General features: G+C 44.6%; 1 protein-coding gene across 1 annotated transcript in view; it reads left to right on the top strand.

Annotated features, from left to right (window-relative positions):
• Positions 1-15,382, top strand: part of LOC135506046 (DNA polymerase zeta catalytic subunit-like) — a 148,579-nt gene that overhangs the window by 92,292 nt on the left and 40,905 nt on the right. Inside the window, exons 19-22 of the mRNA XM_064925413.1 lie at positions 5,794-5,909; positions 8,087-8,205; positions 8,322-8,440; positions 11,626-11,767. Of these exons, the coding sequence (XP_064781485.1) occupies positions 5,794-5,909; positions 8,087-8,205; positions 8,322-8,440; positions 11,626-11,767 (496 nt within the window). The remainder of the gene's footprint in view (positions 1-5,793; positions 5,910-8,086; positions 8,206-8,321; positions 8,441-11,625; positions 11,768-15,382) is intronic.

Genomic DNA, 15,382 nt, shown 5'->3' with positions numbered 1-15,382 from the left:
AATATATTCCACATAAATATCCCCACATCAATAAGTAAATTAATGTGCGTCTCAAAATGGATCAATGTTTAGAAATACATAATCAGGCAAGACTTTAGCTAATGTGACAGAGGACATAGGACAATCGTCACACCTTATTTTTGTTGTTGCCCTCTTCATTTCCCCATGGGCTTTGGCCAACGAGCCAGCATCCGTTAGTTCCTACAAAAAGATGGAATTACTATTGCTCTCTATATTGGCTCCTGTAGATTTGACCTTGATCCTTACTTTGTGAACAAAGAGATCTGAAGCACACAGTAGCATTGTTGCTACACCTAATCGGTTGTAAAACATTTACCTGGGGGCTCATGTTCCCCACACTGATAGCGCATAAAGCACCCCAAACATATTTTGGATTTCAATTCACTTATAAACAGGGGTTTTAATGTATCGTCTACAGTGGCAACTTTAGCATGTACATCTTGGTGGGGCAAACTCGAACCAATTATTTTCAGATCCATGCAGGCAAATCCACTACATAACATCTTATTATTTTATTCGGCCTGCAGTGCATTCAGAAAGTATTCAGACCCCTTGACTTTTTCCACATTTTGTTACGTTACAGCCTTATTCTAAAATGGATGAAATTGTTATTTTTCCTCATCAATCTACACACAATACTCCATAATTACAAAGAAAAACATGTTTTTAGAATTTTTTGCAAATTCATTTAAAATAAAAAGCTGAACTATAACATTTACATAACTATTCAGACCCTTTACTTAGTACTTTTGTTGAAGCACCTTTGGCAGCAATTACAGCCTTGAATCTACTTGAGTATGACGCTACAAGCTTGGCACACCTGTATTTGGAGAGTTTCTCACATTCTTTTCTGCAGATCCTCTCAAGCTCTGTCAGGTTGGATGGGGAGCGTTGCTGCACAGCTATTTTCAGGTCTCTCAAGAGATGTTCAAGTCCGGGCTCTGGCTTGGCCACTCAAGGACATTCAGAGACTTGTCCTGAAGCCACTCCTGTGTTGTCTTGGCTGTGTGCTTAGGGTTCTTGTCCTGTTAGAAGGTGAACCTTCGTCCCAGTCTGAGGTCCTGAGTGCTCTGGAGCAGGTTTTCATCAAGGATTGCTCTGTACTTTGCTCTGTTCATCTTTCCCTCGGTCCTGACTAGTCACCCAGTCCCTGCTGCTGAAAACATCCCAACAGCATGATGCTGCCACCACCATGCATCACCGTAGGGATGGTGCCAGGTTTCCTTCAGATGTGACACTTGGCATTCAGGCCAAAGAGTTAAATCTTGGTTTCATCAAAGCATAAAATCTTGTTTCTCATGGTCTGAGAGTCTTTAGCTGCCTTTTGACAAACTCCAAGCTGCCTGTCATGTGCCTTTTACTGAGGAGTGTCTTCCGTCTGGCCACTCTACCATAAAGGCCTGATTGGTGGAATGCTGCAGAGATGGTTGCCCTTCTGGAAGGTTCTCCCATCTCCACAGATGAACTCTAGAGCTCCTTTAGAGTGACCATCAGGTTCTTTATCACCTCCCTGACCAAGGCCCTTCACCCCTGATTGCTCAGTTTGGCTGGGCGGCCAACTCTAGGAAGAGTCTTGGTGGTTCTAAACTTTTTCCATTTAAGAATGACGAACACTGGGTTTTTGGTGACCTTCAATGCTGCATTAATTTTTCGGTGCCTCGACACAATACTGTCTCGGAGCTCTACGGACAATTCCTTCGGAAAAATATTTATTTAATCAATTTTAGAATTAGGCTGTAACGTAACAAAAATGTGGCACAAGTAAAGGGGTCTGAATACTTTCCGAATATATTATCCACTTTTATAGACTATATACCTACGCCCAGACAGCGCATTGCACAAACAAAACAACCCACACAATATCAACTGGAAATACTGAATGCTTTTTCAAAAGTCTTGAAGTTCCCACATATGCTGAACACTTGTTGGCTGCTTTTCTTTCATTCTGCGGTCCAACTCATCTCAAACCATCTCAATTTGGTTGAGATTGGGTGATTGTGGAGGCCAGGTCATCTGATGCAGCACTCATCACTCTCCTTCTTGGTCAAATAGTCCTTACACAGCCTGGATTTGTGTTGTCATTGTCCTGTTGAAAAACAAATGATAGTCCCGCTAAGTGCAAACCAGATGGGATGGCGTATTGCTGCAGAATGTTGTGGTAGCCATTAGGGTTGCACATTTTGGGGAATATTCAGAGTTGGAAACATTCCGTGGGAATTAACAGAAATATATGCAAATGAATATGAATACCATTTAAATGTTTTTTTGCGTTGGATATATTTACCATATCATATGGAGACAAACAGAAACCTTTTACCTTAACATAAGTAGACATAATTGCAAATGATTAAATCCTTCCAATAAAAATATATATATATTTAGTTACGAATTTAACTTTAATTAAATGAGTTGACTCTTCAAATCATGGGATGATTTCACTGAACAGAAAAAGAAAGGGAATATTGAATGATCCCCAATGATCCATCACATCTCCCAAAAACATTTTCTGTAAAATGATAGTCTAGAAACTAAAGCGTTGGTTGTCTTCCTCTCATGCTTCTATGTCTTCTCCCTGGATCTCATCAATGTCCACCTCTTGAACATCAGACTCTGAGGCCTCATCTTCACTGTCCCTTTCCAACCCTGTTGAGGATGGCTCGTTGTCAGGCTCAAAAAGCCTCAAATTTGCCTGGATGACCACCAATTTTTCAACCCTTGTATTGGTCAACCTGTTGCCTGCTTTGGTGTGTGTTCCCAAACAAGGACCAGTTGCGCTCTGAGGTGGCTGATGTTGGTGGGATTTGGAGGATGATGGAGGCAACAGGGGAAAGAGCCTCAGATCCACAAAGTCCCTTCCACCAGGTGGCTGATGAGATATGTTGGCACGACTGCCATATTGCATCTCCACCTTAAAGCCCTTGCTTGGAAGTGTACTTTGCCAGACTGCCAAAAACCTTGCCCTCATCCAGGCCAAAGTGGCGAGACACGGTGGTGATGACACCATAGGCCTTGTTGATCTCTGCACCAGACAGGATGCTCTTGCCAGCATACTTGGGGCCCAATATGTATGTTACGGTGTGTATGGGCTTCGGGCAGAAGTCTTCACGCATTTTGATGTATTTCAGAACTGCAGTTTCTTCTGCTTGGAGCAACAGCGAAGTGGGCAGGGCAGTACAGATTTCTTCTCTTGCATCTGCAAGCAGTCTGAACATCAGACAGGATGGGATTGTCTCCCTCAATCCGTGCAATGGCTACTGCTATAGGTTTCAGACTGCTTACAACTCTCTCCAAAATACATCATCCAGGAGGATCCTCTTGATGGGACTGTCCATATCGGCAGACTGTGATATGGCTATTTCTTGGAGAGACTCCTTCCCCTCTAGGAGACTGTCAAACATGATGACAACACCACCCCAACAGGTGTTGCTGGGCAGCTTCAATGTGGTGCTCTTATTCTTCTCACTTTGCTTGGTGAGGTAGATTGCTGCTACAACTTGATGACCCTTCACATACCTAACCATTTCCTTGGCTTTCTTGTAGAGTGTATCCATTGTTTTCAGTGCCATGATGTACTTGAGGAGCCGATTCAATGCATGAGCAGGACAGCCAATGGGTGTGATGTGAGGATAGGACTCCTCCACTTTAGACCAAGCTGCCTTCATGTTCGCAGCGTTGTCTGTCACCAGTGCAAATACCTTCTGTGGTCCACTGCCTTCAGCTCATCTGCAATGTAGAGACTGGTGTGTCTGTTGGCCCTTGTGTCTGTGCTCTTGTAGAATACTGGTTGAGGGGTGAGGATGATGTAGTTAATTATTACTTGCCCATTATCATTCAACCACCCATCAGAGATGATTGCAGTACAGTCTGCTTTCTCTATGATTTGCTTGACCTTCACTTGAACTCTGATGAACTCTGCATCCAGCAAATTAGTAGATAAAGCACGTCTGGTTGGACGGGTGTATGCTGGGCGAAGAACATTCAGAAATCTCTTCCAATAACATTATCAGTTGCATACACAGCTCGAGCAAGACATTCATCAGCATTTCTCTGATGTTTCTCCATTGAGTCAAAAAAAACCTTGTGATTCCAGGAGGACCATGAGCTGTTGCTATCAATAAGGTGTCTGATTTCATCATTTTCACCTTGAATAGAAGTAGAGGGACTTTTGTCAGAGGTTGCTTGTTGTGAGTGCTGAGGGAACGTTATGCACTTGGCCAGATGATTCTGCATCTTTGTTGCATTCTTCACATATGATTTGGCACAGTATTTGTAAATGTACACAGCTTTTCCTTCTATTTTAGCTGCAGTGAAATGTCTCCACACATCAGTTGGTGTCCGTGGCATTTTCCTGTAAAGATGAGAAACAAATGAGTTTAAAAAAAACAAATACAATTCCATGTACAGATAAATAGTTAAGCAGTTAGATTAAACAACTCCTTTGTAAGATAAAGGTTTTATGGATGGAAACAGGTGAATTAACACTCCGGCTCAAGCAAGCTAAAAACCCACATGGTAGCAAAAACTAACTAGCAGTTAGAAATTATTTAAACACACTTTGTGGAGGCTACTATTTACTAGTTGACAAAAGATGTAATGAAAAATATTTTCGCCCCACCCAGTATTGCAATCAAAACTTACCAGAAAGCATGTAGTATTTGGCTCAGGCAGTGTAGTCGTGTGTGCTCAATAGCATCTCATTAGTGTGCAAGATCTTGAGAATCAGCTGTGATGTGATGGAAGAATGCACTGTGCATGCAGAGGGGACAGATTTCCACCGGCCTAATGTCCATTCAATCAAATCAATCAATCACATTTATTTATAAAGCCCTTTTTTACATCAGCCGATGTCACAAAGTGCTATACAGAAACCCAGCCTAAAAACCCAAACAGAAAGCAATGCATATGTTCTTGTTTCTAGCGAAAGCAAGTCTCTTCTTTTTTTTGGTGTCCTTTAGTAGTGGTTTCTTTGCAGCAATTCGACCATGAACAGTTGATGTTAAGATGTGTCTGTTACTTGAACTCTGTGAAGCATTGATTTGGGATGCAATTTCAGAGGCTGGTAACTCTAGTGAACTTATCCTCTGCAGCAGAGGTATCTCTGGGTCTTTCTTTCCTGTGGCGGTCCTCACGAGAGCCAGTTTCGTCATAGCGCTTGATGGTTTTTGCGAATGCACTTGAAGAAACTTTCAAAGTTCTTAATGACCTTCATGTCTTCAAGTAATAATGGACTGTCGTTTCGCTTTGGTTATTTGAGCTGTTCTTGCCATAATATGGACTTGGTCTTTTACCAAATAGGGCTATCTTCTGTATACCACTCCTAACTTGTCACAACACAACTGATTGGCCCAAACATATTAAGAAGGAAAGAAATTTCACAAATGAACTTTTAACACGGCACACCTGTTAATCGAAATGCATTCCAGGTGACTACCTCATAAAGCTGGTTGAGAGAATGCCAAGAGTGTGTCATTAAATTCAAAAGGGTGGCTACTTTGAAGAATCTCAATTATAAAATATATTTTGATTTATTTAACCCTTTTTTGGTTACTTAATGATTTACTACATGTTATTTCATAGTTTTGATGTCTTCACTTATTCTAAAATGTAGAAAAACCCTTGAATGAGTGGGTGTGTCTACATTTTGACTGGTACTGTGTATTTGTTCACATTTGTAAGTAATCTAAAATACTCTTTACTATATTGTTTTGGCCCGTGTTAAACATTTGGACTACTCTTTCTCCTGTCATGTAAGTCTCTGTTCTGTCATGGCAGGTTTGACCCAGACATCCTGGTGGGCTACGAGGTCCAGATGCGTTCCTGGGGCTACCTCCTCCAGCGGGCATCAGCACTCGGTGTGGACCTGTGCCAGCAGCTTTCCCGGGTACCAGGTAGGGTGGCACTGATCATGGCCCCCTCTGCTGCAACAACACTGCTTTATTACCAATACAAATGGTCTGATTGATGGAAGAATATGAACTTCCTCTCCTAAAGGAAACAACTTGATATGTGTTTTGTTTGTTACATATTTGGTAGGGTGGCACTGACCCTGGCCCTGTTTGCTGCCACAACACTGCTCACTCACACCTTTTAGCTCCTATAAAACAGGTCTGATGAGAGAATAAAATAAGCACTTCCTCTCCTAAAGGAAGCCGTGTAATGTAGCTAATCCACAGCTTGAGAGCTTGTTTATTGAGTGTAGATATTTCTCTGTGATTTAGGTAAAGTATCGTGTTTCGTAGCATGGGGGTGTTCTATTTGAAATCTGATTTGATTCAAATACTGTGCAATTGTGGGAGTGAATTTATGCTCCAGTCAGTGTATTCAAATACATTGGGGCAAAAAAGTATTTAGTCAGCCACCAATTGTGCAAGTTCTCCCACTTAAAAAGATGAGGCCTGTAATTTTCATCATAGGTACACTTCAACTATGACAGACAAAATGAGAAAAAGATATCCAGAAAATCTCATTGTATGATTTTTAATGAATTTATTTGCAAATTATGGTGGAAAATAAGTATTTGGTCACCTACAAACAAGCAAGATTTCTGTCTCTCACAGACCTGTAACTTCTTCTTTAAGAGGCTCCTCTGTCCGCCACTCGTTACATGTATTAATGGCATCTGTTTGAACTTGTTATCAGTGTAAAAGACACCTGTCCACAACCTCAAACAGTCACGCTCCAAACTCCGCTATGGCCAAGACCAAAGAGCTGTCAAAGGACACCAGAAACAAAATTGTAGACCTGCACCAGGCTGTGAAGACTGAATCTGCAATAGGTAAGCAGCTTGGTTTGAAGAAATCAACTGTGGGAGCAATTATTAGGAAATGGAAGACGTACAAGACCACTGATAGTCTCCCTCGATCTGGGGCTCCACGCAAGATCTCACCCCGTGGGGTCAAAATGATCACAAGAACGGTGAGCAAAAATCCCAGAACCACACGGGGGGACCTAGTGAATGACCTGCAGAGAGCTGGGACCAAAGTAACAAAGCCTACCATCAGTAACACACTACACCGCCAGGGACTCAAATCCTGCAGTGCCAGACGTGTCCCCCTGCTTAAGCCAGTACATGTCCAGGCCCATCTGAAGTTTGCTAGAGAGCATTTGGATGATCCAGAAGAAGATTGGGAGAATGTCATATGGTCAGATAAAACCAAAATATAACTTTTTGGTAAAAACTCAACTCGTCGTGTTTGGAGGACAAAGAATGCTGAGTTGCATCCAAAGAACACCATACCTACTGTGAAGCATGGGGGTGGAAACATCATGCTTTGGGGCTGTTTTTCTGCGAAGGGACCAGGACGACTGATCCGTGTAAAGGAAAGAATGAATGGGGCCATGTATCGTGAGATTTTGAGTGAAAACCTCCTTCCATCAGCAAGGGCATTGAAATGAAACGTGGCTGGGTCTTTCAGCATGACAATGATCCCAAACACACCACCGGGGCAACGAAGGAGTGGCTTCGTAAGAAGCATTTCAAGGTCCTGGAGTGGCCTAGCCAGTCTCCAGATCTCAACCCCATAGAGAATCTTTGGAGGGAGTTGAAAGTCCGTGTTGCTCAGCAACAGCCCCAAAACATCACTGCTCTAGAGGAGATCTGCATGGAGGAATGGGCCAAAATACCAGCAACAGTGTGTGAAAACCTTGTGAAGACTTACAGAAAACGTTTGACCTCTGTCATTGCCAACAAAGGGTATATAACAAAGTATTGAGAAACTTTTGTTATTGACCAAATACTTATTTTCCACCACAATTTGCAAATAAATTTATTAAAGATCCTACAATGAGATTTTCTGGATTTCTTTTCTCATTTTGTCTGTCATAGTTGAAGTGTACCTATGATGAAAATTACAGGCCTCTCTCATCTTTTTAAGTGGGAGCACTTGCACAATTGGTGGCTGACTAAATACTTTTTTGCCCCACTGTATATTGGCACAGCTGCAAACAGAAACCTCAAGCAGGTTTCTTTCTGACGTTCTACAGCCATTCTAGCCAGGTCAAAGGAGAATGTCGTCTGGCTGCTCCTCCATGGGTGTAATAACACCTGTATGTCTGTTGTCTTCAGGTAATGCCAAAGAGAACCATTTCGCAGCAGAGAGAGACAAGTATAGAGCAGACACCATGACAGAGATACACATCATCGGACGTATCGTCATCAACCTGTGGAGAATTATGAAGACTGAGGTAGCTGCTGCTGCAGACGTTATTAATCACTTCCCTTTTATTTTAAGAACATAACCACCAGATGCTTTGGTTTCTTAGGTCATTTGTAAGTGTGTATTTCATTGTTTTTTCCCCAGGTGACATTGAACAACTACAGTTTTGAGAATGTGGCCTTCCACGTCCTGCACCAGCGCTTCCCCCTGTACAGCCCCCGCTCCCTGTCCGACTGGTTCGACCACAACACTGACCTGTACAGGTGGGCAATACACCATCCTGCTGGATACACTCACACCCATTTACCTGGCTGCTCTCTTTTCAAGAGCCGACAGCCATGGCAGCTCTGCTTCTTGCTCCTAAGCAACTTTGCAGTATTTTGTTTTTTTTGTCTTATTTCTTACATTATTAGCCCAGAATGTTTTTTTTGTGTTATTGTATACAGACAGAAATAACTTTTGGATATCTGAGCATTATGACTTTGCCGAATTGGATCCTTTGTTCGTACCCCCCAGGGCAATTTAACTTATTCCAGAGGCTGCTCCAAGACGCAGCCGGTGGAGGAGAGGTATTCGGAGTGGACACCAGCCAGCGCTTCTGAGTATATAACCCGCTAATGTTCAGTCTCTGGACGAGCTCAGGGTGAGGAGCTCCTTCCAGAGAGACATCAGGGACTATAACATACTCTGTTTCACGGAATCATGACTCTCTACGATTATACTGTCCTTGTCCATACAGCCAGCTGGGTTCTCAGTACATCGCGCAGACAGGAATAAAGAACTCTCCGGGAAGAAGAAAGGCGATGGTGTTTGTTTCATGATTTACTACTCATGGTGTGATTGTGATAACGTACAGAAACCCCCAAGTCCTTTTGTTCACCCGACCTAGAATACCTCACAATCAAATGCAGACCGTATTACCTCTCAAGATACATTTCTTTGGTTATAGTTGTGTATATTCTCCCTCAAGCCGATACCACGATGGCCCTCAAGGAGCTACACTGAACACCACATATCCACATATCCTGAGGCCGCATTTATTGTAGCTGGGGATTTTAACAAAGCAAATTTGAGGAAAACGCAACCGAAGTTCTATCAATACATTGACTATAGTACTTGCGCTGCTAAAACGATCGATCACTGCTAATCCCCCTTCCGGGATGCCTGCAAGACACTCCCTGCCCTACCTTCTTCAAATCAGATCACGACTCCATTTTGCTCCTCCCTTCCTATCAACTCAAACAAGAAGTACCCATGCTAAGGTCTATTTAAAACTGAAAGCACGAACCACCGCATTTAACCATGGCAAGGTAACTGGGTATATGGTAGAATACAAACAGTGTAGTTATTCCCTCCATAAGGCAATCAAACAGGCAACACGTCAGTACAGAGACAAAGTGGAGTCGCAATTCAACGGCTGACACCAGACGTATGTGGTCTACAGACCATCACGGATTACGAAGGGAAAACCAGCAAGGTCGCGGACACTGACGTCTTGCTCTCAGACAAGTTAAATAGCTTCTTCGCTCGCTTTGAGGATAACACAGTGCCACCGACACGGCCCGCTCCCAAGGACTGTGGGCTCTCGTTCTCTGTGGCCGACGTGAGTAAGACATTTAAGAGTGTTAACCCTCGCAAGGCTGCCGGCCCAGACAGCATCCCGAGCCACGTCCTCAGAGCATGAACAGACCAGCTGGCTGGAGTGTTTACAGACACCGTCCATACTTGTTTCAAGATGTCCACCATTGTTCCTGTACCCAAGAAGGCAAAGGTAACTGAACTCAATGACTATCGCCCCGTAGCACTCACTTCTGTCATCATGAAGTGTTTTGAGAGGCTAGTTAAGGATCATATCACCTCCACCTTACCTGACACCCTAGTCCCGCCTCAATTTGCATACCGCCCCAATAGATACACAGACGATGCAATCACCGTCGCACTGCACACTGCCCTATCCCATCTGGATAAGAGGAATACCTATGTAAGAATACTGTTCCTTGACTATAACACCATAGTACCCTCCAAGCTCATCATTAATCTTGGGGCCCTGGGCATCCTGACAGGACACCCCCAGGTGGTGAAGGTAGGAAACAACACCTCCACGTTACTGATCCTCAACACAGGGGCACGTGCTCAGCCTCCTCCTGTACTCCCTGTTCAACCATGACTGTGTGGCAACGCAAGCCTCCAACTCAATCATCAAGTTTGCAGACGACACAATAGAGGAGCTGATCGTGGACTTCAGGAAACAGCAGAGGGAGCACGCCCCTATCCACATCAACGGGACCGCAGTGGAAAGCTTCAAGTTGAAAAGCTTCAAGTTCCTCGGCGTACACATCACTGACAATCTGAAATGGTCCACCCACACAGACAACAGCGCCTCTTCAACCTCAAGAGGCTAACTTTTACAGATGCACAATTGAGAGCATCATGTCGGGCTGTATCACTGCCTGGTACGGCAACTGCACCTCCCACAACCGCAGGGCTGTCCCAGAGGGTGGTGCGGTCAGCCCATCGCATCATCATGGGCTCACTACCTGCCCTCCAGGACACCTACAGCACCCGATGTCACAGTAAGGCCAAAAATATCATCAAGGGCATCAACTGCCTGAGCCATGACCTGTTCACCCCACTACCATCCAGAAGGCGAGGTCAGTACAGGTGCATCAAAGCTGGGATCGAGAGACTGAAAAACAGCTTCTATCTCAAGGCCATCAGGCTGTTAAACAGCCATCACTAGCTGGCTACCACCCGGTTACGCAACCCTGCACCTTAGAGGCTGCTGCCCTGTATACATAGACATGGAATCACTTGTCACTTTAATAATGGAACAGTAGTCACTTTAGTAATGTTTACATACTGCTTTACTCATTTCATATGTATATACTGTATTCTATTCTACTGTATTTTAGTCAATGCCACTCCGACATTTCTCGTCCTAATATTTATATATCTCTTAATTACATTATTTTACTTCAGATTTGTGTCTATTGTTGTGAATTGTTAGATACTACTGCACCGTTGGAGCTAGAAACACAAGCATTTTGTTACACCTGCAATAATAACTGCTAAATATGTGTATGTGACCAATAAAAATTGATTTCATTGATGTGCTCCCATTAATACTATCGTCAGGGGTGCAACTTTCACTGAGGCAACCGTGTGCTTTCGGACCATGCGGACGTCTCTCACCGGTCCAGTAGGCTGTTTGGAGTGTTTATCCGACGAGATAAAAAAATATATATATATAATAATTATTGCCGCCCCCCGCCCCCACACTTCTAAAACTAAAGTTGCGCCCATGACTATAGTCACTTTTTTGTGATCAACTCTTTATTGGTTCTTCATACCAATTTAGTTGAAACAGACGATAAATTGTGTCTTTACATCTGCAGTACTTTTGATTTCCTGGATGAAGTTGACCCCGACTGTGTTATGTGCCTGCCAGGTGGAAGGTGGTGGACCACTATGTTAGCCGGGTGGGCGGTGCCATGCAGCTTCTCCAGCAACATGACATCATCGGCAGGACCAGCGAGCTGGCCAGGGTGTTTGGGATCCAGTTCTATCACGTGCTCACCAGGGGATCCCAGGTCAGGACCCAGCACACGTTGGAACGTTATGAGATGTGAATTAACACTGTGCTGATGTAATGTTTAGCTACAGGTACAACATGGTGTTTCGTGCCAAGGGTATTATCGTAAACAGTTTTTATATTTTATTTTATTTATATATATTAAAATTCAGTTTATGTTCAGTTTGTTTTCTGACCTGATTTGCACATTTTTATTTAGTTTTAGTTGTATCGAAATGTTCATATTTAGTTTTAGTGTTGGGGACAGAAGGAATGTGTGGGAGGCTAGGAGCCATTTGGGCTGTATAGTTTGTTTTTTGGGATGTCACTTCCTGCAACTTGGGTCAGTAATATATAAGGTGACGGGTCAGGTCATAGTTTAGGTTAGGTCTAAATTGTAAAGCCAACCTCAATGTCACTTGGATTTAAAAGGAAGAGCACAGAGACTGGTGCACAGAGACTGGTGCAAAGGAATCTGGTGACACCAATCCAATGCTTTTTAACTTTAATAGTACAGATCTATCTAAATTTGATCAGTTTCACAGCAGCAAAATAATCCTGCAGCAACAACAAATGTGGATTATAATTCTTGGCAAATGAAGTCTGACATTTTTAAGTGAAAATTACAAGTGTTTTTATTTTTTTATTACTCAAATACACTAAAAGTGCTGTCCTGGAAAATTCTATGAGACGAGTGATCAAATTTAGAAAGTATATCTCTGTACACGTTAGAAGAATCAAGGTGGCTGCCCCCCATTAGTTATCTAGTGATACACAAACTATTCTTATTTGGAAAAATCGCCATCTCCTGGCTGCATTTACCTGCCAGATTGTTAGCTTGAAATTCCCCCAAAAGCTTGAAAACCACATTTAGTTACAAAAAAAAATATATATATAATTACTAAAACTGAACAAATTTCATGACGGTTTTATTTTTACTTCGTTTTGGAATCAAAGATAGTTTCACTATAGCTTTTTTTTAAACCGGTTTGTTTATTTCAGTTTACTAAATTGTTTTTTTCATGATTTTAGTTTTCGTTTACTATAATAACCTTGCTTCACTCACTGTCCAATGTAGCTGATATGCCTCTCATTTAGAGCAGTTGAAGTTCAGGCTCACCTCTACCTCCCCCTCTGTGGAGGACTAGAATGTGTCTGTCTGGCTCACCTCTACCTCCCCCTCTGTGGAGGACTAGAATGTATCTGTCTGGCTCACCTCTACCTCCCCCTCTGTGGTAGATTAGAATGTATCTGTCTGGCTCACCTCTACCTCCCCCTCTGTGGAGGACTAGAATGTGTCTGTCTGGCTCACCTCTACCTCCCCCTCTGTGGTAGATTAGAATGTATCTGTCTGGCTCACCTCTACCTCCCCCTCTGTGGAGGACTAGAATGTGTCTGTCTTGCTCACCTCTACCTCCCCCTCTGTGGAGGACTAGAATGTGTCTGTCTGGCTCACCTCTACCTCCCCCTCTGTGGAGGACTAGAATGTGTCTGTCTGGCTCACCTCTACCTCCCCCTCTGTGGTAGATTAGAATGTGTCTGTCTGGCTCACCTCTACCTCCCCCTCTGTGGTAGATTAGAATGTATCTGTCTGGCTCACCTCTACCTCCCCCTCTGTGGAGGACTAGAATGTGTCTGTCTGGCTCACCTCTACCTCCCCCTCTGTGGAGGACTAGAATGTGTCTGTCTGGCTCACCTCTACCTCCCCCTCTGTGGAGGACTAGAATGTGTCTGTCTGGCTCACCTCTACCTCCCCCTCTGTGGTAGATTAGAATGTGTCTGTCTGGCTCACCTCTACCTCCCCCTCTGTGGTAGATTAGAATGTATCTGTCTGGCTCACCTCTACCTCCCCCTCTGTGGTAGATTAGAATGTATCTGTCTGGCTCACCTCTACCTCCCCTCTGTGGAGGACTAGAATGTGTCTGTCTGGCTCACCTCTACCTCCCCCTCTGTGGAGGACTAGAATGTGTCTGTCTGGCTCACCTCTACCTCCCCTCTGTGGAGGACTAGAATGTGTCTGTCTGGCTCACCTCTACCTCCCCCTCTGTGGAGGACTAGAATGTGTCTGTCTGGCTCACCTCTACCTCCCCTCTGTGGTAGATTAGAATGTGTCTGTCTGGCTCACCTCTACCTCCCCCTCTGTGGTAGATTAGAATGTATCTGTCTGGCTCACCTCTACCTCCCCCTCTGTGGTAGATTAGAATGTATCTGTCTGGCTCACCTCTACCTCCCCCTCTGTGGAGGACTAGAATGTGTCTGTCTGGCTCACCTCTACCTCCCCCTCTGTGGAGGACTAGAATGTGTCTGTCTGGCTCACCTCTACCTCCCCCTCTGTGGTAGATTAGAATGTGTCTGTCTGGCTCACCTCTACCTCCCCCTCTGTGGTAGATTAGAATGTATCTGTCTGGCTCACCTCTACCTCCCCCTTTGTGGTAGACTAGAATGTGTCTGTCTGGCTCACCTCTACCTCCCCCTCTGTGGTAGATTAGAATGTATCTGTCTGGCTCACCTCTACCACCCCCTCTGTGGTAGACTAGAATGTATCTGTCTGGCTCACCTCTACCTCCCCCTTTGTGGTAGACTAGAAGGTGTCTGTCTGTTTCTGGGATCTAGGAATTGGTGATTGTCCACTGGATGGTCAGAACAAGTACTTCATACCACAAATGAAAGGAAAGATGATCAAGGGGAACAAGGGAACTTTATATAAATACTGAGCTAAACTAGATAGAGAGGAGTTGTCAGTGTTCAGTCTACTGAGAAAGTCAGATGAGATGTCTCACTGTACTCTGCCCTCTCTCCCTGTCCTCCCTGCTGTACCATGTCTCACTCTGCCCTCTCTCCTCCCTGCTGTACCATGTCTCATTCTGCTCTCTCTCCTCTCTCCTCCCTGCTGTACCTTGTCTCACTCTGCCCTCTCTCCTCCCTGCTGTACCATGTCTCACTCTGCCCTCTCTCCTCCCTGCTGTACCATGTCTCACTCTGCCCTCTCTCCTCTGTCCTCCCTGCTGTACCATGTCTCACTCTGCCCTCTCTCCTCCCTGCTGTACCATGTGTCACTCTGCCCTCTCTCCTCTCTCCTCCCTGCTGTACCGTGTCTCACTCTGCCCTCTCTCCTCCCTGCTGTACCGTGTCTCACTCTGCCCTCTCTCCTCCCTGCTGTACCGTGTCTCACTCTGCCCTCTCTTCTCACTGCTGTACCGTGTCTCACTCTGCCCTCTCTCCTCCCTGCTGTACCGTGTCTCACTCTGCCCTCTCTTCTCACTGCTGTACCGTGTCTCACTCTGCCCTCTCTCCTCCCTGCTGTACCGTGTCTCACTCTGCCCTCTCTCCTCCCTGATGTACCATGTCTCACTCTGCTCTCTCTCCTCTCTCCTTCCTGCTGTACCGTGTCTCACTCTGCTCTCTCTCCTCTCTCCTTCCTGGTGTACCGTGTCTCACTCTGCTCTCTCTCCTCTCTCCTTCCTGCTGTACCGTGTCTCACTCTCCTCTCTCCTTCCTGCTGTACCGTGTCTCACTCTGCCCTCTCTCCTCCCTGCTGTACCGTGTCTCACTCTGCCCTCTCTCCTCCCTGCTGTACCGTGTCTCACTCTGCTCTCTCTCCTCTCTCCTCCCTGCTGTACCGTGTCTCACTCTG

Source organism: Oncorhynchus masou, chromosome 19 (genome assembly GCF_036934945.1).
Source record: "Oncorhynchus masou masou isolate Uvic2021 chromosome 19, UVic_Omas_1.1, whole genome shotgun sequence".
NCBI lineage: Eukaryota > Metazoa > Chordata > Actinopteri > Salmoniformes > Salmonidae > Oncorhynchus > Oncorhynchus masou.
This window is presented reverse-complemented; position numbering and strand designations above follow the sequence as displayed.